The following is a 27,865-nucleotide window of genomic DNA, read 5'->3' on the forward strand; positions in this document are numbered from 1 at the left end:
AAAACATTGACGCTCTAGCTGCATGCGGCGCCTAATATCAAAACTGAATGTATCACCATTCAAATTGCCAGTATTTATAAAACCATGCATTAACAGTTACTTAGCTGGAGGGGCACGTGCCCCTCTGCCCTTTAGAACGAGCCGCTACTGCTAAAGGTGCTGGAGAAGTTTATGTTCTCAGGTTAACACAGGGGGGAATAAAAGAAGTTTGCAATCAATAAAATTAGATGCGGTAATTTTGTAATGTGCCTGGCAAAGGTTACCTGCTACAGGATGGAGTAGACCACACAGCCATCACCTAAATGCCAAATATTGGGCAGCGGTAAATAATCCACTCTATAAAGAGGCCAACAGCTTCAGAAGGAAGAACTCATTTATGTGGGTGCTGGTCCCCTAGTGGAGTTAATGCCACTGAAATCCAGCATGCAGTATCCGTTTCCCAGGTTAGGAGTGACAGCAAAGAGGCATCTGTTCTCCAAGTTAGGGGAAGACTCATTGAAACCTGGCAGTTAGGTATAAAATGCCTTTGAATGTGCCAAGCCTACTGTAATAATAGTGCATATGAAGCATCAAAATGGATCTGGAATGGAGGTCAATGATCCACTGCCCAACCCAGGAGCTCCCAAGACATGGTTGGTGGATGAAGAAAAAGATTTTGTAAAAACTTTTGAAGGAATAGAAGGACAATGAAACTGCACTATGGGAATAATGTAAGATGTAACAGAATCATAAGTTCATAACTGCTAATAAAATAAGAGTGTAATTAGGAGCATTCTATGGACAATATACAGGTGAAATAATTATCTCAATCTTGAAAAGTAAAGCAAACAAGACAAAGGATTAAAGGCTATTTAAATAACCATTTTATGAAGTTCAGATTTAGAATAAAATTTGGCAATTTTGTTACAATATAATTTCAGTTAAATTTTAATAGATCTAATTATAACAAAAATGGAATCACTATGATCCACATAGACTTGAACAAACAAGACAATATGTATTTCTTATGGAGGCAACTTCAAAATGAGAGGAAGGGCGAAGTAAAGTCAGGTAACAATAATTTAAATTCATGGTAGAGCTAGAATTTTCAGAAAAAAAGAGGACTGATGGAAAGTTGTTGTCTTGCAGGCTATCAGACAATGGTCACAGTCTGACAAGTATCGATGTTTCACGTGATATATGATAGGGCCTTGTCAAGACAATTGCAGACAGATGGAATTTCTCTCTCCTTATATTATTTGATGGCTATATTCTCTGACAAGACCCTAATTCTGAAAAAATGATACTATAGGTGAGCTGCTGCCTAATTTCTTCAGAAATATGGACTCTGCAGTGAACACATATGCCTCCACTAATATGCAGTGAGATGACCCCTCAGTGAATGTTGAAGCCCACCCGAAGCTGGGTAGCAGAAGCAAACTTGTCATGGGCTGAGAAGAAATGGATTGTAGAAGAAATGAGACTGAAGAATGTGTTCATATACAGTATTTGCAGATGGAAGTATATTAAGATGTGGAGAGATTGTCCTTGTTCTTTTGTGTTTTCTATTTCTCCCTCTGTCCTGTCATTGAATGTATCCTATTATGTGTTGCTATTCATGTTCCTGTCTTTCTATATGACTGGATACACTGAGATCTGCTTCACCTGACATGGTCTACTAATCAAAAGGCAAAATGTTGATATTCATTAACTTGTGACTATAGCATAATAGCCCAGACAACAACAAGTTTCCATTATATGCCAGCTGTGAAAGCCTATATCAGTACCTACATAAAGGCATAGGCATGACAACTGTACGATCTTTATTCTAGTTCTGTCAGGCTTTAACCTCCTTGAATTTGTTTTTGAAGATAACATCAGTATATTTACATTAATAAAACACACAAAATAAAGCTGCATATGAAAATAGATATCATTACCTTAAAGTTAATCATTGTACCTCTGATTGCAACCAAAAGCTCTTCAAGATGAGATGTAGACTCTGGAATCCCATTACATTTTAGTATCTTTTGTAGCTCTGAAATAATGACCTAAAATATATAATATTAATATATTAATAAATGGACAAAATATTCCATTAAATTTTACAGATGTATAGAAAGAGATTGATTGATTGATTGATTGATTGATTGATTGATTGATTGATTGATTGATTGATTGATTGATTGATTGATTGATTGATTGATTGATTGATTGATTGATTGATTGATTCATTCATTCATTCATTCATTCATTCATTCATTCATTCATTCATTCATTCATTCATTCATTCATTCATTCATTAAGCCCCATTTAGAGGGCAAAATCTGCTCTCACATAATAGGTAGTAGGACAATACAGCACAATATAATAGAATACCGGTATAACATAGACAATACTATGCAATATAATGAAACAACTGATTCATGAGCAGATTTTTAGAAACTTCTACCAAGTTTGCCCACATCTGTGGGGCTGTGGGTGTGACTTTGTCACACTTGTAGATTTGGCCCTGTTATACAGCCAGATGCCTTTTCTGATGCCAACCCCCTGTGACTGGATGCATACACTATTGCATGTTTATTTGATGGTTGGTAGTTTGGTGTGTGGTCTGAATGTGAAGAAGATAATTTTGGGACAAACACAAACACCCAGTCCCCAAGCCAAAAGAATTAATCAAATGCGATTAAAATCCCTGACCAGGTTCAGAATTGAACCTGAAACCCTCTGACCAAAAGCCTCAGTGTTCACCATTCAGCCAAGGAGTTGGATGAGCAGATTAAAATAGACAATATGAGAAATGATGATCGACTCCATGATGTAGTCATAATAAACTTAGCATATAATTTGTAGCCATCCACAAAGGAAAGAGGGAGTAAAGGTACTATACATAACTTAGACTAGTCATGCATAGTGCAAAGTACATGAGAAGGGGAAAAGAAAACTATAATAAAAATTACAGTTTACAGTTCAAATTATTGCAAAATTCTGATTTTTTAAAAATATAATAACATGTATAATTAGAAGTTGCCAGCCCTGCAGTGTAGGGGTAGTGTGCTTGCCTCTTACCCGGAGGCCCAGGGTTCGATTTCGGGCCAGGTCAGGGATTTTTACCTGCGTCTGAGGGCTGGTTCGAGGTCCACTCAGCCTATGTGATTACAATTGAGGAGCTATCTGATGATGAGATAGCATCCCCAGTCTAGAAAGCCACGAATAACGGCCTAGAAGATCCGTCGTGCTGACCACATGACACCTCATAATCGGTAGGCCTTCGGGCTGAACGTCGGTCGTTTGGTAGGCCATGGCCCTTTCGGGGCTGTTATCCCATGGCGTTTGGTTTGGTATAATTAGAAATTAAACCACTAAGGTTTCTCCTGACTACTAAGTGACATGAGCTTTCCCAGTTGTGTAAAATGTAGGAATTGAATCAAGTATGTCCATCACTACAGAGATCAATAATTAATCTAGCACAGACATTGTGGATATGTTGAATTTTGATGTTAAGGACTTCAGAAGGGTCATTGTGGACTACTGCACCATATTCCAATATAGGAAGTTCATGGCATCGCAACAACTGGTAATACTCTTTGAATAGACATCATCGCTTTCGATGACAAAACAACTGTCAGATTCAAGATTGACACAACACAGCAAGCAGAAGTTGACAAAGAGAAAAAAAGAATATGTATGGTGTGTGTATCCCCTTCTATCATAATAAATACCACATCAAAACGTGCAAGGTTGTGGGACTTCTGATCGAAGCCAAGGGCATAATTAGATCTTTCTTTGTCAACTTCTGCAAGAGACTCAGAATCAACAAAGATGACATCTACACTGTTTCCCACACAGCACAAAAGGGATCAATCATGAACTTGATGTAAGCTCATCGGACAAAAAATTAGTCACCCCCAGAGAAATCATTGCAAGCATCATTTAATACCGTGTAACTCCAACTCTGGACTTGATAACCGCCTGGATTTGGTTAGGAGGTGAATCCACAAGGTTGTGAAGGTACACATACAGGTTAAGCCACTCGCTGAGGATATGGTCACACAATTCCACCAGATTCCGGGGATGCTGATGTTGGCGTTCTACCCGCTGCTCCAACATATTCCACAGATTTTCAATGGAGTTCAAGTTAGGTGATTTTGCAGGCCAATCAAGATGTAATAAAGAGGTGGAGTGTTCATAAAAGCAGTCACATATGTGTCCAACCTGACGAACTTCACTGTTGTCATCTTGAAAAATCAGAGATCAGTAGCATACTCATCATACAGATTTTGAATTAAAAGAAACACCTGATTATCCAGAATGTTTAACACATTGACGACCGGCCCCAGAGATCTCCATAGTACTGCGGCCAACAGTTGCTGACGCCCCCAGAGATCTCTGCTTTTACGCACAGGCATTGTTTGTAGCTTGTTGTGCTATCTGTTGGCTATAATTTTAACTATTTTCAATCATGCCATGGAGTAGAAGGATCACAGATTTTAGAATCAATGTATTGTTTTAATTATATGATTTCTGTAGCCATGGAAACTCCGTATAAACACGGGTGTACTTACGTGCCCGAGAATCATTGTACAATGTGCCCTATGTGATGAAAAAGTATTTCAACATTTATATGCAGATTCATTGTCTGATGTGCCACATGGGTGACGAGCCCTGAGAATTCTCGTAGTTTCTTAGCTGACAGTAGGTGACAGCCTACGGTAGGTGACGGGCTACGAGAATTCTCGCTTTTGCACCTTGTATTTCTTTGAATATTGATGAAATTCTGGGCAAGATTAGGAGTTCCATTTATGGTGTAGTCATGGAATATAAATTATCGCTGCATATATCTTTCTTTAAACCTTGATGTGTTTAACAAAATAATGTCGGCTATGTAGAGCTATTCCCTGGAGTTCCAGTGCAGATGTCAACATGGCACAACGTATTCAGTTGCCAACGGCTACCGATAGTTGTGATTAATTATGTACAGACTGGTTATAATAGGCACTGAGTGACAATAACTGAGATATTTCTAATGATTAAGGGCTAACACTTAATGGGGAGTAGCCATAAAGAAAATTCATTGCATACTTGAAAACAATGAGTACACGAATGGAACAAACAGGGCATTCTTACTGCACTGTGCTTAGAAAGACTATAAATGGAGCCTCAAACGGTACTGCTTTGAAAGGCATCACAACATACAGACTATTAAGCAACCTATTGTATAGATGTTCCAAGTTTGAAGTCGATATCTTAAATACTTTTTGAGTTACAGTAGTTTGAGTGCAGCAGTGTAATTTCTTTCTTGGAGGCTTGAAATATCCGGTCTACATGGAGTTGCAGCCTCCGTTCAAGGCCCGTTGTCAATGTGTTAAATAAAGATGCTGGTTCATATTAGTTGTCACCTTACTGAATGAGCCCAATTGATGACACGAAAAACACCCCCAGAACATCACATACCCACCTCTGGCTTGAACCTGACCTCTCACACATCCAGGACGAAATGCTTCATTTCGCCTTCAGTGCACTCAATGACATGTATCACCAGAATGCAGGCAAAAACATGATTCATCAGACATTTCATTCTGCTAGTCAGCTGCTTTCCACATTCGATGATTTCTAGCCCATTGAAGACATGCGGCTTTATGTGCCTTTGTGAGCAGTGGCCTCTTGCAAGAAGATTGACTCCAAATGTTCATTGGATGCAGTTCCCGTCACAATGTTCTCCCGCTAACTGGTTGGGACGGACCTTCATTCACTGACTGCAGCAATTTCTGTCGGGTTTGGAATCAATTTTGATTCATAAGCTGTGAAATGCGTCTCCGGTCCCTCTCAGTCAGGATCGTTTTCCGACCACAATTCTGACATTGTATTCCACTTATAGTACACTACTGTTTGTAGACATGTTGAACAGTCCGCTGTGAAATACCAACAAATCCAGCAACTTCACGCGCATTGTATGGCCAAATATGATTGTCCATTTTGGCACACTGTCACATCCTTAAATCTACCCATGTTGACGTACACTGTCCGCTTGAAACATCAATGTCTCACTGATCGCTGTCTGATGCTCACGTAGAGGCAGTGTGTGTGTGTGCAGTTGAGTACGAGACTTGTTCAATGCACAATCTGTACAGGCTTAACAATCCATCTGTATGTGCGCACTAGGGTGACTAATATTTTGTCCGGTGAGCTTATCACTAGGGAGCGGGTTTTCATATAATTACATTTTTTGTGTGTAAGTTTTAACACAAGTTACAAAGTTCATTATTCCTATTGTGCATCCCCAAGTGAAAAAAACTTAATCCTATTTCACATAGAAACACATATTTTCACATTTTAAAAATGTATATACATATTTTAAGAAAATCTATAATAAGCACATAAATTGGCAATATTTGTTAATCAATAAAATTTAAAATGCTTCTGTGTTATAATATAATGCTCAAATTTTCATTTTGCGATTACGATATTGTTTTTAACAGTGTATTTAACATTATGTATCTGAATGTTTCGGCTATTTATAGACTTCCCTCCAGAAGTTCTGAAACTTGCTGGTCACTCGCTATGGCGTTATATTCAGACCGATTTGATTTGCTGCACAAGATGTTTCCTTGCATGATGTCATTCCAACCGGCTTTTATGAGTAAGCCCGCTCGGGTTTTGTTCATAGAATATCAGCAAAAGGCAATCGCGGAGAGATAAGGTGACATAATACCGTTAGGACTTGGGAGACTGGGAAGAATATTGCCCCACCATTAGGTAGTGGGATTTCATCACTCCTATGAGTAAGGTTAGCTGTTCAGGTCCATATATCATTCCCGTGGTCGTGTGATGTTGTATAGATTACTAAGAAATATTTCCTTCAGTGTCCGCTGCTATTCTTTTTATTGAAACAATGATTCACCGTAAATGCGTGTATCATAACCTGCAAAATAATGCCAAAAGAGAAGTCGAGTACAAGGTCGTGTCTTCAACAATATGTAGTGGAATTTAAAAGCATTTTCACTACCGATGGAAAAGTTTTATTTTGCCAACCATGTGGTAAAACAGTAAGTGCAGATCAACGTTCTCAAGTAACCCAGCATTTGTCTGGAAATAAGCATACTGCAGCTGCTTCGCGTGTGTGTTTGTGACAATTACTAATAGCTGAACCAGCTACTTCAAATGCAGGCCCATCTAAATATTCCCAGTATTATTTAGATGTGTGCAAAGAATTTGCTTGCGCCAACATTCCCCTTGGTAAAATAAATAATCTGGGACTGAGAAGTTTTCTAACAAAGTACATTAATTTTGAGCCTCCACACAAATCCATGTTAAGGGACATTGGAAGTGAGTTTTCTAATTTCTTTAGTTATTATCCTATTTTAATATAATTCAGTATACTGCATTTGTGTGTTATTATATACCACACTACAAAGTTTTATACTCCTATCTTTAATATCTTTTGAGATATTGATAAAATATTATTCAAATTATGCAATTTTTCAAAATACCCCTTGCACAATACTATGAAAGTTAGTACAATTATTAAATTATTTTCTGATGTGTTGTTCCTGTACAAATAATGCAAGCATTCAATTTTAACAGTTTTATGTTACTTACTGTGATATAGTAAATTTTCTGACACAAATTTTTTTTCTCAAAATAATAATATATTTTGAAGTTTGATTTTTTTTTCTGAGCAATCCACTTGTTCAGCAGCAAAAATAATGCTTGAAGTTGTAGAACATGCATCAAAGGACATACATAAGAATTTACAGCTCATTTGCACTAAAACTGGTACTAATGGTTCTGATAACTTGATGGACATTTTATCATGGCTCTGCAGCTTTATGCCTTTTGCCATACTTTTATTATAGAAGCACAAGGAGTAAGAGCCTTTGGGACATTTACCATGCTGTAGTTTCACATCTGTTGACATGTAATGACTGTGAGTGGCATAATGGCTCTTTTCATGTCTACTACACTAGGAATATGATTAACACTTGCATTTCTGTAGTAGCTGGTAAGTTTTGTAATAACAGCATTGGTAAAAGCTCCTTTTCCATGACCACCTAGCTGTACCCCTTTTGCCTACCATGACTGCACAACCTGTCTTAAGCCTGTACCCATTCTCTTTGCAACATGGTTGATACATTCCTCCTTCTTGAGTGTTACCTCACTACCATAAACATTTTCACTCACAAGATGATTGAAAGTTTTAGAGTCACCATCTGAGAGTATTGTAGTACAGCACATCTTATAGTGAGAAATGGAACACTTCCAAAGAATACAGTATCTGCAGCAAACATTTCCATGGCTACAGAAGAACCATCAAAATCCTTATTGCATTCCCCCCTAGATTTTGTCTCTCAAGCCATATGTGATATTCTGTGGATAGGATACAAAGTTCCAAAGAAGAAATGCTGCACAATGCACAACACCTGGACACAACCTCGAAATCTATCACCAAACCGGTTAATAAATCTATGACTATAGCTATACCATAAGCAGAAGTGTGCCCACGCTTTTGCCACATTCCATCATATGAGACAGAAATATCAATCATAGTCTCACTGTCCAAATTTGACTCAAGAGTTTCATATGCCCTTCGCACAATTGCAGTCGACTGTGACAACACTTTCTCTTTTATAGAGCTACCTTCCTATGCCAAAGCACACAGATGACTTGTGAATGTCCTAGAGTCCATACCTGACATTTCTACAGCTGCACAGAACTTTTCCATCCCCCTATGCCCTAAACCTAGGCCTAAAAATACATCCATGGTGCTCCTATTTATCTGAAATGGAGGCCTGTGTAATGTAGTCTCTTTATCTGGTATATGTCTGTGTTGGACTAAACCCATAATCTGTACATTTCACACATAATTTCTGAGCTAGACAATGTCTCTCTCTCAGTTGAACAGTTAAAGAAGATTTACCACACTCACTACAGTTTAGTTTATTTACCAACTGATCCAAAGCACTAGTATGTACCAAAATGTACTCACCACTACACATTTGGGTATTGGAGGAACTTGCAGGATTAGGCTTATTATCAAAATACTAACACAGATAGTAAACAAATGCACATGTATTCGTCCTCAAACCAGAGCATGAAAACCCTGTGTTTATAGTGGAATATCATATATCAAAATCACTGTAAAATGTTTCAGAACTAGAGGGTTATTGATATGTTATTCTTATAGTAATAGGAATAAGAAGAAACAGGAATTGGCAGTAAAACAAGCTGCTGCTAAGTTAACTCCCACAAAATATACACAACCACACTTAATGGAAATCTACCTTCCTTAATGGAAGTCAATATCTAAACCTTTTTCCTCATACGCATCATTTTGATACGAGGATTAATAAGGGAGATATCATTAACGGACTGTTTTTCAGTTACAAGACCCACCGGAATTAACTCAAGAGCGGGTGCGTGTGAAGCCCATTTCTTATAACTTGAAAACTACTGAAGATATTTCAACCAAACTTTATATTTAGCATCCACCTGTCCAAAGGTAGGTTTAAGGTCCATAAAATTTCAAATTCCCAGAATGGACTGGGGGGTTTATAGGGAACCAAAACAATGATTTTATTCTCCCACAATATATACAACACCAACCTGACTGGAAAACGACCAAACTTGCTGGAAATCCATTTCTAAACTTTATTTTCTAATGTGCATTTTTTGGACAGGAGGATTAATAAGGGAGATATCATGAATGGTTGGTTTTGCAGGCCAAAAGGTGTTGTACGAGGTGCAGATTCCTTATCTATATAAATAAAATAATAATGACCATGTGTCTGTGCATTGACTATTTTGGCAATATTTTCGTACAGCTATCCGTTTAAGGGGCAATAATGACCATCTGCATATTTTTAGCTATTGTTTCCTGAATGTCCTAAGTTTTACCCTCCTCACCCAAAATCAAGATTGTAGCATGATCTGTCAGACAAGCTAGAAACTTGAAATTAGGCAAAATTATATGTTTTAGCCGGTAACCGAGAGAAAACTTCCAAGATCATTAAATTTTTCACTTTTTATCCCCGAAGAATATTGAAATATAGAGGCAATTTTAATGATGGTGCAGACCTTCATTTCAAGGTATTTCATGGCTAAACGGTAAGTCCTATCACAAAATGGATGGCACAATCTCAGTTCAATTTGAGTGATCTACAATGTTGGTCCTATGACATTCCATCATATCTCTGTTCCTTATATGTTAGATTTGTCCCTATTTCTTTATTATACCTACATTTTGTTCTTTGCACACGTATAATTCGTAGCTAGAATCACTTATACGAAAGGTAGAATCATCTAATTCTACTTGAACCAAATTCTGTTTGTAGCTGTCATATTAGTACCCAAAAGTAATGCACTGTGAGAAAACCTTACCCAAATTTTACCCTATTCAATGTTTCTAACTCAATTTTACCCATACATAGATGAGACAGGAGAAAATATCTTAAGACCAGCCATTTAGACTGCTAAATGAGGCGTCTTATGGTACAATCCGTTTGTCGATATGATGTATCATTTAGCAGCAGTTAATCTGTATATGAAGGTTTGCAGTACCGTATTGTAAACGTGCATATATTTTGTATGTCGATCTATATATATTCATTGAAGTCAATTTGTAGCGATGTAGAAAGGGTGTGTTTGCCATTATAATTAATATTTTACATCAATAGTGACTCTCAGCAGGAGGTAGTCTGCTATTGTAATCATTACTCTCCACATCGACTTTGACTGGTAGTAGGAATGGGATCCTTCTACAACTCCTTTGTAACTAGCATTAGTAAGGAGGGACTACCATTGTAATTAATAATTCCCTTCTTGATTTGATTGGCAAGGGAGCATGCAATTTTTTTCAAGACTCCCCTAACCGATTGTGTTTGGAAGTAGGCAAGTGTGCCCGCCATTATAAACAAATTTACCCATCTAAAATGTGACTGGCATTAGGCATAGTGGCCTTGCCATAATAATGGACACTCACCAACCTCACAAACTGAAAGGGATGACATTGAGATTATTTCTGTATGTACGCCACACTTTAGCGTTACTTCTGTATACAAGCCTCCTAATGTTGACTTCACGTTTGAAGAACCTACTAACTTTAAGTACCAGGGCGTAAATTTCATCCTTGGTGATTACAACTGTCGAAGCACATCTTGGGGATACCCAGATTCAGATACCAATGGAGATAAACTGGAAACCTGGGCAGAGAATCATGATCATCATCTAATTCATGATCCAAAACTACCAGCATCCTTCAATAGCGGTCGGTGGAAGAGAGGCTACAACCCTGACAATATTTTCGTGTCATCAAAAGTTGCTGGGAGTTGTGTGAAGATGATGGGTAAGCCTATCCCATCTACCCAACATAGACCTGTAATCTGCAAAGTGAATGCCATGGTAGTGCCAGAGGAGGTACCTTTCAAGCGAAGGTTTAATTTTCAGAAGGCCAATTGGGAAAGATTCACCAACGAGCTTGATATAGAAGTTGCCAAGATCCCACCGAAACCTGAGATGTACGAGGCATTTGTCAAATGCATCCAGACAGCCTCTAGAAGGACCATTCCAAGAAGTTGTAGAACAAATTACATACCAGGAATGACTGATGACAGCAAACAGCTGATGAACCATTACAAAGATCTTTTTGAGGATGACCCATTTGCTGATGAAACTATCCAGGTTGGTGAGGAATTGATGCAAACTATCTCAGCAAGTCGCAAAGTTTAGTGGACCTCACTGGTAGAGAATCTGGACATGAAGTTGAACAGTAGGCGAGCCTGGAATCTCCTGAAAAACCTCAGTGGTGACCCAACAAAACCTAGAAACGTCACCACAATTACAGCTGACCAGATTGCAACCCAATTACTCATGAACGGGAAGATTAAAGGTCGGAGTACACGGGAGCAACTGGAACGAACCCCAGGAAGTGAGAACCAAAATCTCCAAGAACCCTTCACCTTGAATGAACTAGAGTCTGTCATCTCCACCTTGAAATTAAATAAGGCTGCTGGCATCGATGATATCAGAGTAGAACAGATCAAGAAATTCGGCAGGACTACTCTGCAATGGCTGCTTACAATGATTAATGAGTGTGTATCTAAGCTTTATATTCCCAAGCTCTGGAGGAAAGCTCGAGTGTTTGCACTACTTAAGCCTGGTAAGGAGCCAAACGATCCTAAAAACTTTCGCCCAGTATCATTGTTATGCCATTGTTTCAAGATCTTCGAGCGCCTTATCCTTAACCGAATTAGTGGCATCCTCGAAGGAAAGTTCATTCCTCAACAAGCTGGTTTTCGACCTGGAAAGTCATGCTGCAGTAAAATCCTGAACCTTACTCAACACATCGAGGATGGTTTTGAACAGCGTAAGGTAACTGGAGTTGCCTTTGTTGACTTAACAGCTGCCTATGACACCATCAACCACAGGAAGTTACTGAGGAAAATTTACCAGCTCACTAATGATTATCAACTAACATCTCTTATTGGCATTCTCCTGCAGAATAGAAGATTTTAAGAGCTCAATAACCTATTGTACAATGTTAATACGCGAAATAAGGCGAGTGTCGTAAACGAAATTGAGATACTTAGAAGTCTTATTGAACCGCATTAATATCATTTGTACAAGTTTCAGACTGGAAGGATGACGGACCTGGTTTATCATTATAATGAATCCATACAAGGCAGAGATGTGGGCTTAAATCAGATGGAATTGCCTGAATGATATGGAAATGAATGTCCATGGCTACTGCAACCAAGAAGATGAGATGAACACCAGAGTCATCAATGATAAGTACCCAGGCATTGTTTCCTTTATTCTATCTGTAGAGAGCTTATAGTAGTATTAGATTTTTTTACCATGTTAATAAAGTGACTGTAATAGTATACAGCTTGAGTAACCTAACGTGATCATCATTGTGTATCTGTCAGAGAGTGGTAATCCGATCATTGGTAAGAGTAGCATTTTGGTTTACCGTGAATGTTCAGGTGATGAAAGCATACAAGTACGGTAATATTTTTATGGAATTTCCTGATACTGTCTGAATGTTTGCAAGAATCTGTTTGTAAATAAGGTAATATTGAGTGCTGCATGTGTTATTCTAGTGATTGATTATATGTAATTAATATGTCAGAGTTGAGATCTTCTATAAGAATGATTTATGCCGCATAATAATTTAGTGAAGTGCAATTATGCTGTCAATTATGAGATGATTTTATACGTGAGTAGTTGAGGTTCTTCGGATACATGCGGTTGTGTATTTAGACTGATAGTATAGGCATGGTGCACATTTTGATGTAAGGTATGGTAAATGATAGGCTCGTTGAGAATATTATGATGATGTAATGCGATTATTGTGATAATGAGGTTTGTTGAGATTGATACTACAGCAATGTAGTAAGTCTTCGAGAATGTCAATGAACCTAGATTGGTAATGGTTTAAAAGAGATGTTCAACATGCAATGTTTTAAGGATTTTCAGATAGGCAAGTGATATGATGTGCTGATAGTATTTAAAAAGGTATCCCAGAGATTATAAATGTCGAGCGTGTGAAAATCATCGAAATATGAATTTATGGTATGGCAAGAAGGTAAGATGAGTGTATTAATGGATGAATTATTGAGAGGATCTTCGGTAAATGACATGAATAAATAATGAGATGCGTTGTTTAAGAGGTTAATGTCACCTTTTGCTGTACGTTAGCACTCAGAGTAGTTGCTTGTAGTAGTTGATGTTTTTTAGGCAGTAGTGTTACTTACAGGAAATCTTTGGAGGAGAGCAGACACTGTGAGGCCATCCCAGTATTACCATTTACATTGGGTACGTCAATAGTTAGACGGTGTTTATTTTAGATACGGCGAAGCTGAAGGTTCCAGATGGGTGCTGTTGTCACCATGATTTATTTATTTATTGAATTTATTTGGTCACTTTGGCTGATTAGCAACATTAGGAAGACTGGATCCTTGGGATTTTCAAGTTGTATGTTAGGTAGATAGATAGCTAGACGATCAAAAACAGATAGAATATGGGAGGACAAACTGTGGGGCAATATGTGACATAGATGAATGAACAAAGTGAATGTTTACAAAAATAATTATTTTATGATTGGCGGATTTTCAAAGAACTGTTAAATAATTCATTATTTTGTGGTCAAGATTTCAGAAATGTTGTGATGAATTTATTTATGGAATTTTAAGAATTAACATCAGATAAATGTTCATAATACGTTAATGGAAACCAACAAAGGTTAATCAATGCTATTTTTATTCTCCATCATGTTGTCTAGTTGAATGATTATTATTATTATTATTATTATTATTATTATTATTATTATTATTATTATTATTATTATTATTATTATTATTATTATTACTTTCTTTTCATGAATGGTTAATTAAAGTGGAATAGCCTTCCAAAATTATATTGCAATCTTCTCATTTCATAAATTATGATTTAATAGCCTTATGTAGTTAGGTAGGACGTAGAATTTACTCTGTGCACAGGAGCCTGACATTGAATAAAAGGGATATAACCGGTACTCGCCGAATGACCATGCCCGTGAGTGGAATCTATATATGCATTATCTAGAATCCACAACCCAAGGTGATGGCGAAGTTGAAATCTTTAACAGATTAAATCAAAATATTTTGCTCAGAGGAAGTGGAAAAAATATTCACAAACAACATAGTGAGGAAGCGATAGAAGCATTGATACACCACAGTTGGAATATGCTTCAAACTTCTTTCATAATATCTTAAGTTTCAGAGTTTACTTCAAACTATTGTAACTAGGTACTAATTCAGGTGTAAATTTGTTTCCTATTTATAGCATTTAGTCATCAATTATGTGAATGTGAAGCATGAAGGCATTTACAATATAAGCCCTTCTTTCTTGTTGCAGAAAGGCTTATGGCTAGTTCATAGGATGTATCTAAATTATAGGAAGTTGAATTGGCTGAGCACAGAGGCCATATAACTGGTCCACCATGGCCTACCAATCATCCTGAGTAATGATCATTTAAGTGCTGCTTGATACAGCAAGTGAAATGCGGAGGGTGCCACTACAACACAGCCACATTCGCTGCAGATTACCCAGAAGAACAACTTCCAATAATCCAGGCAGATATCTTACCAAGAAAAAACAGCATTCCTCACCATTCAGGCAAGAAGGAAGGACATGCAGAGCAAGCAAATAGTCATCAACAATCATCATCATCATCATCATCATCATCATCATCATCATCATCATCATCATCATCATCATCAATGTGGTTAACAAGCCTCCTCCATTCCTTTCCATCCTTCCACTTTTTCTGCTCCATTACTTTCGCCACATCCAATCCAGCTTCTCTAATGTCCTTGTTAATCTGATCCATCCACCTTCTTCTCGGTCTTCCAACTGGTCTCTTTCTCTTAAGTTCTCTTTCCAATTCCCTTCTTGCTACCCGTTCCTATCCCATTCTTTTTACATGTCCAAACCATCTCAGTCTTACTTTCTGTATCTTCTGTACTAACGGTTCTATATTTAGCTCTCCTCTGATTTTAATATTTTGAATTCTATCTCTTCTTGTCTTTTTAACCGATGTTCTTAAAAATTTCATTTCTGCTGCTTGGATTTTACTATCTTGTCTCCTATTAGTTACCAGCGTTTCTAGTCCGTATGTTACAATTGGTATGAAATACTGTTTATATAATGTTAATTTTGTTCTCCTGGGTACTTTGTCATCCCATGAAAGCTCTCTGACTTGATGATAAAATGTTATACCTGTACTTAGTCTGTTATTAATTTCAGGGTTGATTTCATTACTTCCATTAATAATGCTGCCCAGATATGTAAACTGTTCTACATTCTCTAATTGTTCTCTATCTATGTTCACTTGGCTTCTCTTTTACTCTTTTCAACAGTGCATGACTACAGTTTTATTTTTACTAATTACCAATCCAGGCTCCTTCATATTTTCATTCCAAATGTCCAGTCTCCTTTGTACTTCCTTTTCTCCCTTTCCCCAAATCACCACATCATCTGCAAATACCAAAGCATTCACTTCATCGCTACTGATACTCTGTTTTACACGTTTTATGATTTCATCCTTCAATATAATAAACAATAATGGCGACAGTGCCCTTCCTTTCTTGAGACCACGTTTCTTCCTATTTCCTTTTTTGAACAGTGGTACTGAGCCGTATCCTGCCGGCTCATATAAAATATTGAGAATATTATTTGACAAAATATATATATATATTATTCATACAAGTTACAGTCATGAATCGTAAAGCATTGAATCCCAAGATAATTGAGACCGGATGTCTATGGAGACATGGAGTCGCTGGACATTGCCTAACACTTCCTTCTGATCATGAGAATAGGTTGGCGTAACCAAGCGTGGGCAAGATTCGGCATGTGCATTAGATGCTGAATAAGCATTATTTTCAGCCAATAAGAATGTAAGGAATCGGCAACCATGGAGTCGACATCGCACCAAGTCTCAGTTCCAGGCTGGCAAATGTGTACAGTAGCTCAGGTTAATTTCTGTCATTCGTTGGTTTTCCACAGATCTAGAAGTGATATAAATTCAGAAATATGATATTATAATTAGAGGAAAAGATTTGCGATTATTTGAGCTGTGTTTCACAAATGTATTGTAATTTATATTGTGTCATCAGACATAGCAAGCTTTCTGATTGGTGGTTGGTTTAGACAACCGGGAACCCCAGAATTGCAACGGCGTTACCGAAGCTTCCTCAGTAACCCAAGCTCGGAAGAGCGTCACTCTGTTAGAATAACTTGGAGACTGTAGACGTGACTTTGATAGGAATGTTTGGAGAGTGTGGAAGTGTATTTTGATCGGACTGCTTAGACAGTGCAGGAGTGTTATATCAGTAATAGTATATTATTTCAAACAAGTGTTTCAGTCGTGTAGCTGGAAGATATAATTGTTCCAGAGGAAACTGCAAATTAGATTATTGCACAGTGTAATTTCAACATAGACGGTGATCATTAGCCGCAGTGTAACAAGTGTAGGAGACACGTGTTATTGTATCACACATTCGTGTCGGTCGTGTTCGTGAGGAACTATCGTAGCGTACCGCGTGCTGCTATCAAACTGTGTATACCCTTTAAATTGGAGTTATAATTATTGAGGAGTCAGTGTGTTTGGCTGATTTGGTCAATAAGGGTTGATTGGCACATATTGCATTGAGCGGTGAAGAGATTTTCATCCCAAGGTTTTGTGTTCCAGTGTAAATAACTTTTCAGGAAGAAGATGGCTTCGCATATGGAAGAAGGAAGTGCATCTCCACGTGTTGAAACTGTGATCGTCATGGTGTAATTTCTTCATACAGCAGGGATGTAAACTGTTACCATGTATCCCGAGAGTTGCCAGGCTAAGTTAAGACGCATGTATTTATTGTGGCATGTTATATGAATTATGATAAGACACTAGGGCAGTTTAGATAGGATTTTCATTAAAGTAAGCCTGACGGCATGTGTTTGATTCAATTTTATGGTGTTGTAAATAAGGATATGAGAATAATGCATGTACTTTTCATCTTCATTCTGATTTACTAACTAGATAGTTGGGATAATGAGGGATTTGTTAGGATTAGTTGTTGTTTATTCATGCGTGCTAAATTTAGTGTAGGATATTCCGATTTTTCTTTATGAATATATGCTAGGGGAATTAGATTGACAAATTCATCTAAATTCAGAGTTAAATACTTTGTCATTTTGGTTATTTAGAGACACAGATATAGCTAATTGCATGACGCATGTATTACAGGAGCTGTCCGAAGAAGCTGCATAACAGCGTTGTAAGAATAGGATCTTTAAAACTAAGTTGGAAATTGTTTACCCAATGACTTGCACGGGAAATGAACCGGGTCTCATAGTGTAGAAGGCCAATGTGATTCATAAGTGATATGAGATAAAAGAGTGCATGCTGAATTATAGTGTAGGCTGATTGTATGCCTGATCTGCGAGAGAATATTGTGCAGTGGAGATGTACCTGCCAATTGTCTTCTGAGTGTATACCGATATCAGAATTGACGGAATTAATTCCAGACTAATGAGTCTGATGTGTGTTATATGGTAAAAGCATGCTAGGAAGCGAGGATTATATGTGACTTTCCATAAAGATGGTGACAGACGATATCTCATTGCAAGCTGATAAGTTGGCTGTGTTTTTATTTGACCGTGCGAATGAGATGTTATTTCCTTGTGACAGTCTTGGGAGACAGAATCCAAACTTTAGCACAGTGTTGAGTTCAACATTTCCTTTTAGCTTGTAGCCTACCCGGAAATATACAACGGATGACCGCGCTGTTGAGAGCTCAAATGCAGCAGCAGGAGGCAATGTTGCCCATTGCTTTCTACAAGATATTATGGCTATTTATATGTTTTTCCCTTTCAGGATGATGTTGTATATTGTTATATGTTGTTTGAATACCTTGTCTTGTTGTTGTAATGGGGAACAGCCCAAGTGCTAAATTTTATTGATGGTCAATCTAGTTCTGTCTAGATCCTTTGTGGTGAACCGCGATTCACGTAGAATCTGTGTAGCACGTAAGACCTTTTCTCATTATCCAATGTAAATAGAAGTGTTTAGTGTTGCTTGTTTGATTTGTTGTACATATAGCGTAGGAAATGCCCCTAGTGTTTTGCATAACTCATATAAGGTCCCATAGCGTCTTAGTTTTTCTTTTCATCGTAACTTTTCTTTTATTGTAACTTTCTTTAACAGTAGTAGTTTGGCAACTCTCGAATTAATTAACTTCATAACCGTATCATTGTGATGCGTATGTGTGTGTAACTCCATGCGAAGCGAATTGAATTGAATTAACTACATATCAGTGTATGCGTACATGTATGATCACATATCTCTTGAACCATGGACTAATAAGAAGATGATCAGTTTGAAAGTATACAAGTATTCATGTTGTACTTGATACTTTATTTCCATTTTGTTTCTTATATAATTGATATTGTAATATCCAGATTTCTTTTATTTTGAATTTTATGATGCCATTTTGATATTTTGCTTTAATTTATTTAACTTTCAAGTAGAATGATTTGGGGATATTTATAAATAAATCCATCTTACCCCCTATGATTGTTTCTCATTCGTGTTATACCTCCATTATCCTGTCATTTACTTATATTTTTGAGTAGAACTTTGACTTTTATCCTGACCTATTCGGCAACCAACCCACTTTCTGCCCAACCCTGAGTTATTCGGATGTTCATACAGGAATGGAGGCATCATCCTACAGGGTATTTACCCCTGGGTACGGTACAGTACAATGCTTCCTTGTTGCCAATCTTTAGGTATACTTTCATCCTTCCATATAGCATTGAGGGCTCGTTATAGCCAGTGTAGTCCAATGCTTCCTGTTGCCTTAATCATATGAGCACTGAATTCGTCTTTTCCACTTGCCTTAACTTTGGTCATTGCTTTCACTGCCCTTTCAAGTTCCAACCATGTTGTTTTCCCTTCTTTTTCTCTGACTATTATTTCCATTTTCTTATCTCCTTCCTCCTCCAAGCAGTCATCCTCATTATAAAGTTTTTCAAAATACTTTGCCATCACCTTCTGAAGACCCTTTTCATCATGCACTACAGATCCATCTTCTCTCTCTAATGCCTTGATTTTTCTTGATTTATTCTTTTTGATTTTATTACTCTGTATAATAGTTTCTGATTTCCTCAACTATCTTGCTCAATTTTGTTGGTAAACTTTCTCCAACATTTCTCCTTTTCTTCCTTGATACTCTTCTTTACTTGTATTTTCAAACTTTTGTATTCCACATGTAACCTTTCTATCTTATTCTCATCCCTATGATACATTTTTGCTTTTCCTTATCCATTTCTTTCTTCACCTTGTTCCTTTCTTTTATTTCTTTTTTTAAAATTTTGTCTGTCCACCACCGTGTCTCCTTTCCCTTAACCTTTGCTTTCGTTTTCCTGCATACCTCAATGCCAGCCCAAATATTGACACTGAACCAATGCTGAAATGTGCACACTACTGTCACGTGAAAGGTTTCCTTCCACCCTTCTTCTTGCAGTCGCCTGCCAATGGACATGAAGGTTGAATGAAGAGGTTGGTGGTGATTAGGGTACTAGATAACATAAATCCATGTGGATTCTTGCCTTTGCTGCACTATAAGGCTAGGTGCATATCAGCCATTTCTTTGTTGGTGTACCAAAATGGAGTCATTCCCACCAATTTCTCCAGCCAATTTGGTAGCCAATGTATGCAGAACAAACTCTACACTGCCTACTGGGGCTGAGAAGCGACTGCAGGAAATGAACGAAAAACTTGTGCACTCGTACCAAACATGATCTCTGTCTCCGTCTATCATACACCACAATTTACCTCCCTTCCCATCCCTCCTCTGAACCACAGCAGCAGGCAGCAGGCTGTGCTCTGACAGAGCAAATATGGCAAGTTCTTCAATTTGAATTGTGTGCCTGGAAGTAACAATTCAACTTCATTTTTTTGAAATGAACATTTCTCTACTAATATGATTATGTATATAATTTTTTATATTACACGAAGGGCATCCCTAACTTTGTTTTGTTGGTATAATTAAGATACACCCTGTAGTATAAAATTAAACAACAGAACTTCAGATGAATTTCATCTGGGATGTAAGATATTTTGTTCATGTTTTGGAAAGTTCTAGGATATTCAAAAAAGATGGCAACCCTGTATAGACATGACTAATTAAATGTAAGGTACCTACTTGAAGTCATAATTACTCTTAATCAATTTTAGCAGAGGAGTAAATATATTGATACATACCAGAATTTTTCTAAGACTCTCATGGCCCTTGTACCTTGGGAGGTATTGTTTTCTTGTTAAATACATGCGAATATTCTTCTGAAGAGTTATTATCTTATTTCTTCTTATCAATAAATTCCCCTTACCTGTAAAGAACAGAACTCTAGAAGCGGAAGAACTTACTGACTTAAAATACATAGAAATAACAATGATCAACAACTATTATATTACAAGGGAGTTAGCGGTCATCAGACCTGCAGTCGTGTATAGTTCTGAATGCTGGGCTAAGCAGAAGATACATGATCAGCATATTTATACCACAGAAATGTGAGTGCTACTGTGGTCTGTGGCCATTACTTTGACAGAACAATTGTATAATGAGCACATGCAAGGATCCTTTAGTATCACATGTATTAGGGGGAAAATTGGAAGAAAGATAACTCCACCAGTATGATCATGACAAATGGTGTGATGAAGATCATCCTGTACAGAAAGCTCTTGCCATTGTTGAACCAAGTAGAGGCCAAAGATGCCCAAGAGCTATGTGATGGCAAAGAGCTGAACCCACCTTGAGAAGGAAGGACATCCCAGTGGTCCAGTTACAGAAGTGGAGGGGATACTCTCTTCAGTTTAGAAGAGTCAACCCTGAGTGATACTTGAGAGTGCCCACACTGTTTTATTTTCGTTCATAACCTATCACTTTTCTAAGTGACTAAACATTTCTAATTTTAGCTGAAGATGACCACAAGAAGGCCAAAACATGTCCTAGAAGATTAAAATTAACTTTTAATAAAATCATTATGATTAAGTAATGAATAGGGGGAACTATAAAATTCTTTTAAAGAATTGAGTCTTATTAGAATATACTGGCGTCAAAATACGAGCACGTTACCAACCTTGAAACAAATAACACCCACACCCTGATTTTGCTACCAAAGTTTGAAAAAATACTGCTACATGTGTGACCTTTCTGCCCACCATTCTCAATCTCCGATGTTGGGCAGGACCAGCGTACGTAAAATGTGTGACTTCACCGAGCCTGAGCCTCATGGAAATGGGCCAGCACCCATTGGTTGGACATTGCTACAAATGCCGTCATTGACCACTATGTTGCTGAGGCCTCAAGGAGTACAGAAATGACTAGGCCCCCCCAGGCCAAGAGCCTTGTATATCTGGAGGCTTCCACGAGCTTTGAGAGGGCGATGTAACTCAAACGGAGGGCCCCTTATATAAGGTGACATACAACCACGGAGTTCAGTCAGTGTTGAACTCCGTGATGGAGTCAGAGTTGGTGCTGGACTCAGAGTCAGTGTAGGAGTCGGGGTCAGTGTTGGACTCCGTGGTGGAGTCAATGTGCAGACTCGGTGTGAGCAAAGGATGGTACAGTCATGGATGAGCTCAGTGTGAGCTCCGTCAGTTAGTGAAGTTGCCAGCTAGTAGCAGAGGGTGAGTGACAGCCTGGAGTTGAGTGGCGCAGTCTGTGGAATGTTCTATCAAACTGTGGGCTGTGAAAGCAGCAACGAGAGGACTATGTGACTGAGTGACATTGTAGTGTTAGTGACCGGAGTCTGTGTGTATTAGCATAAATAAACAGTGAGAATAAGAGAGAGAGAGAGAGAGCGCATGCGTATTGTGTAATTGTGGGCTATGAGTGTAAGTTGTGAGCTTGGTAATCCTGTGTGTTTATGTGTAGTCTTAGTAACTAGAAGTAGAATGTTATCTAGCCAACACATTACAATATTATCAAATTCCTTTTCTAGATCTACGAACACCACCTAGGTGGGCTTATCTTTCTTAATTCAGTCCTCTAAGATCAGATGTAAAGTCAGGATTGCTTCACGTGTTCCTACGTTTTTTCTGAAGCCAAATTGATCTTCTCCCAACTCGGTTTCAACTTGTCTTTCCATTCTTCTGCAAATAATACATGTTGAAATTTTGCAGGCATGGGATACTGAACTAATGGTGCGGTAGTTTTCACACTTGTCAGCACCAGCTTTCTTGGAAATACGTATAACAACATTCTGCTGAAAATCGGATGGCTCTTCTCCTGTATCATACAACTTACACACTAAACAGAATAACCTCTCCATGCTGGTTTCTCCTAGGGCAGTCAGTAATTCTGAGGGTATGCCATCAATTCCTGGTGACTTGTTCCTACTTAGGTCTCTGAAAGCTCTGTCAAATTCTCACTTCTAAATTGGGTCTCCCATGTCATCAGCATCAACAGCCCTTCTTGTTCCAAAACATTATCATCTACTTCTTTACCTTGATACAACTGTTGAGTATGTTTCTGTCATCTTTCTGACCTGTCTTCTTTCCCTAGAAGTGGTTTTCCATCTGAGCTTTTAATATTCATACATCTAGTTTTCCTTTCTCCAAAGGTTTCCTTGATTTTCCTCTGTGCAGCAATCTTCCTTTCCTAGGACCATAGAACCTTTAACATCCTTGCACTTCTCTTTCAGCCATTCTTCCTTAGCTGTCCTGCACTTTCTACCTACTTCATTGTTTATTCGGCTGTATTCATTTCTTCCCTCCTCATTTTTTGCATTCTTGTACTTTCTTCGTTCGTCAATCAGATCTAGTATCTCTTGAGTTATCCATTGTTTCTTAGTTGATATTTCCTTTCTTCCTAACTTTTCTTCAGCAGCCTTACTGATCTCATTCTTCATGACTGTCCATTCTTCTTCTACTGTGTTTCCTTCAACCTTGTCATTTAGTCCTTGTGTCACATGTTCTTTGAAAGAATTCCTCTCACTCTTTTCTTTCAACTTGTCTAGACCCCATCTCCTTGCATTCCTTCCTTTCTTCAACTTCAGATGGCATTTCATGACCAACAGGTTGTGTTCAGCGTCCACATCTGCTCCTGGAAAAGTCTTGCAATCCAACGCCTGGTTTCTGAATCTCTGGCTAATCATAATGAAGTCCATTTGATACCTTCCAGTGTCTCCAGGTCTCATCCATGTACATAGCCATCATTTGTGGTGTTTGAATAAGTGTTAGCAAGGACTAAATTATGATTGGTTCAGAATTCAACAGCCGGCTTCCTCTTTCATTCCTTTGTCTGAATCTGAATTCTCCTGCTATGTTACCTTCTCTTCCTTGGCCTACCACTGCATTCCAGTCTCCCATCACAATTAGATTCTTGTAACCTTTTATATATTGTATTAAATCTTCTATCTCTTATGTATTCTTTTGATTTCATCGTCCGCGGTTTGGGTCTTGCTGTAATTTCACTTACAGAGACACGTCTGTCTTCTTTAATATAGTCGTCAACTCTTCTCATGTTGCACTCAGTACTATTGGCCATTTTGTAACTCCTTGCTGTGGTCACTTGATATAAGCTAATGACATCACAGTACCCGTACGTGTTCTACAAAGTCTGAAAATTGAGATGATGTGGATAATTATAATATATTAAAGGATTGTGATTAGAGAAAAAAATGTTGCTCATGACTTTCAGTATGGCCTTCGTATCACATTATAGCAAGTGGTGTTTATTTGCTCTTTGTTGATTTTGATTCCTTTATCAGCTTCATCAAGGGCAATTCAAACAATGGCTTTGCATCCCACTAACTACTTTTACGGTTTTCGGAGACGCCGAGGTGCCAGAATTTAGTCCCGCAAGAGTTCTTTTACTTGCCAGTAAATTAACAATACGAGGCTGACGTATTTGAGCACCTTCAAATAGCACCGGACAGAGCCAGGATCGAACCTGCCAAGTGGCTCAACCGTCTGAGCCACTCAGGCCGACCAAACAGTGGTTTCAGAGTATAAGGAACTGGAGACAAAATACAACCTACTCTCACCAGGTTGAATGACTCAGATGGTTGAGGCGCTGGCCTTCTGACCCTAACTTGGCAAGTTCATCCTTGCTCATTCTCGGGGTATTTGAAGGTGCTCAAATACGTCAGTCTCATGTCGGTAAATTTACTGGGACATAAAAGAACTCTTGCAGGACTAAATTCCTGCACCTCAGAATCTCCAAAACCCATAAAAGTAGTTAGTGGGACATAAAGTAAATAATATTATTATTATTATTATTATTATTATTATTATTATTATTATTATTATTATTATTATTATTATTATTTGCCCTTCCAGCGAGCCAGGTAGGGTGTTTGAAAACGAGCATCTTCCATAGTTGCCTATTCAAAAACATTTTGTTGTCCAAGACAGATTCCCAATTCTATCCTCTTCTCTCTACGTCTTCCCTCAGTTGGTCCATCCATCTTCTTCTTGGACTTCCAGCTGGTCTTCTACCTGTAATTCTCTTTTCCAAATAAGCACATGGGTAACCTTGTGCTATTCATTCATTTAACATGCCCAAACCATTTAAGTCTAGATGACCTAAGTCTTTCCTCCATCGATTCATTTAGACCTAGGTTAGATCGGATCTCATCATTTTTCACATGATCAAGTCGGGTCTTTTGGAGGGCAGTTCTAAGAAATTTCATTTCACAGGCTTGAATCTTACTACAATCCTTTGATGTTAGTGTGCAGGTTTCCAGAGAATATGTAAGGATGGGAATGAAATATGACTTGTACAGGGTCAGTTTTGTTCTTTGTGGGACCTTCTCATTCCCTAGAAGGTGTCTAATGATACTGTAAAAGTTAGAGCCTTTGGTTACTCTGTTTGTTATTTCTATCTCAGCTCTGTTATTACTAGCCATTACGCTTCCTAAATAACAGAATTGGTGTACTACTTCAACTTGGTGGTCCTGTAGTTTTATGTTGCATTCTATATTATGTCTGCTGATTTTCAATGCTACTGTTTTTGATGGGTTCAATTTCATTCCATAATCATCAAACTTCTTACACCATGCATTCAGATTATTTTGCACTCCCTCCTCTGTTTCATCCCATATTGCCATATCATCTGCAAACACCAGAGCCTGAAGATCTTTATTACCTTTTCCTTTTAGTTCCTTTAAAATGGTACCCATAACTGCTATGAATAGAAGAGGTGATAAGGCACTTCCCTGTTGTACTCCTTTGATTGTATTGAACCATTTGGAGTGACCATCTCCAATTCTGACACAGCTTTTACAATTAGTATATACCATTTGGATCTTCCTAATAAGGTACTCCGGTATACCAAGTTTTCTAAGACTTTTCCAAATAGTTGATCTAGGAACATTATCATACGCCTTTTCAAGGTCCATAAACACAATAATTAGGTCTTTTCCTCTTTCCCAGTCTTTCTCTGCCAACATCCTCAAAGCAAATATCAGATCTGTTGTGCTTCTTCCAGTCCTAAAGCCATGTTGTTCCTCTTCTAAGACAGGCTCTAGTCTATCCCTTTTCTGGCTTCAATGATCTTATCCATAATTTTAAGGCTGTGTGATAAGAGGGTAATGCCTCTGTAATTTTTACTTTTCTTTCTACTCCCTTTCTTAAAGATAGGAACTATCACCCCTTTTGTCCAATCTTCAGGTATTTTGTTATCCTTCCATATTGTTCTGAGAACTCTATACAGCCACTGTATTCCTGGCAGACCAGCAGCTTTAATCATGTCAGCTGTAATTTCATCAGCTCTTGCTGACTTACCACTTCTCATCCTATGGAGAGCTTGCTCTACTTCTGTCCATGTAATTGGGATATCTTCCTCTATTGTTTTCTGTCCTACATCCTCAACAGAGATCTCTTTAGGGCCATTTAGGAGCTTGTCAAAATACTGCCCCATTGTATCCGTGATATCTTTCATATTGCGAACTATATTCCCATCTGCTGTCTCCAGAGCTGTAATTGCTTCTTTATCTGATCTTTTACTTTTACTATTTCATATATCATTTTCATATTCCCTTTACTGTCTTCTTCCAGTTTAGTTGTAAATTCTTTCCAACTTTTCTCTTTTTCTTCCCATACAATTCTCTTGGCTTCCATCTTTCTGTATTTATATTCCTTTGCAATCTCTTCCAATTTATTGTTGTCTATTTGGTCACCGTTGATTCTTCTGTCAGACTTAGCCACATCAAGAATTTTTTGGCTTTATTCCTTTTCATTATTCACTTATCATTCCACCAAGATGTTCTTTTCTCTCTCACTTTTCTGCTTGTTCTTCCACATATTTTATCTGCACTACCAACCAGACTTGCCTTAAAATCATTCCATTCTCCATTATTATTATTATTATTATTATTATTATTATTATTATTATTATTATTATTATTATTATTATTATGGGATAAAGACATCCAGAAGATTACTGGGATCAATTGGCAGAACATCGCTCAAGACCGTCCCAGATGGAGAGACCTCATGAAAACCTACCTTGCTTCGGACTTAAAGAGGCCACATCGTAAAAATGATTGAATATGGCTGATAGTGATAGTGATTATTATTATTATTATTATTATTATTATTATTATTATTATTATTATTATTATTATTATTATTATTATTATTATTATTACACTTTTTATTATGGTCTCTTCAGTAATGTAGAACATTTGTTTTACTTTAGGGAGGCATACTAAAACATCACTATTTATTGTTTAAAGAAGTCAAATGAACTGGCGTGAAATAGGGAAATCAATCTCCCTCTCACAACATTCAGCCTGCCTTTCTTTTATGCTGAATGCATTAACTTCAAAAATCAAGGAACAATCAGAGATACGGTGACTGTTTTTCACATAATACATATTAAGATAGCCTACATTACAAATCCAGTTACTCACTGGCAGTATTGTATATTGTACCAGGAAATTATTTGATAATAAGGCACAACTAGATATTTTGGAGAGTAATGATATTTTAATCACAGGGCACACTGGGTGTAGACCTGGAGCTGGATACAGAGAGAGGTCCTAACTACAATGAGCTGCAAATTTTTTCACCAAAGGTTCACCTTAAAATTGTGCTGGTTTGTTTCCATAGAACCTCTTTGATGCGCAGTGGAAACACGATCCCTTGAGTGCAGCAATCAATCCCCCGAGTATTGGAATGATTCACATAAACCACAGCACTTTGTGAATTGTAATCATTGTCTCAGTTCTGAGTTAGAACTCAAAACATAAAATTACAAAAATAAGTTGCACTTGGGAAACGTGTGGTGGCTTTCCACAGGAAGGAAAATAAAAGTTTGACTTCTGTCACTTGCATAGACTCTTTCTACGA

At 37.8% G+C, this 27,865-nt stretch overlaps 1 protein-coding gene across 1 annotated transcript in view; it reads right to left on the reverse strand.

The window, feature by feature from the left end:
- Positions 1 to 27,865, reverse strand: part of LOC136858300 (unconventional myosin-VI) — a 384,418-nt gene that overhangs the window by 139,338 nt on the left and 217,215 nt on the right. The window contains exons 15-16 of the mRNA XM_067137739.2: positions 20,771 to 20,895; positions 1,920 to 2,030 (exon numbers count right to left, since the gene is read on the reverse strand). Of these exons, the coding sequence (XP_066993840.2) occupies positions 1,920 to 2,030; positions 20,771 to 20,895 (236 nt within the window). The remainder of the gene's footprint in view (positions 1 to 1,919; positions 2,031 to 20,770; positions 20,896 to 27,865) is intronic.

This window comes from Anabrus simplex, chromosome 1 (genome assembly GCF_040414725.1).
Source record: "Anabrus simplex isolate iqAnaSimp1 chromosome 1, ASM4041472v1, whole genome shotgun sequence".
NCBI classification, from domain to species: Eukaryota; Metazoa; Arthropoda; class Insecta; order Orthoptera; family Tettigoniidae; genus Anabrus; species Anabrus simplex.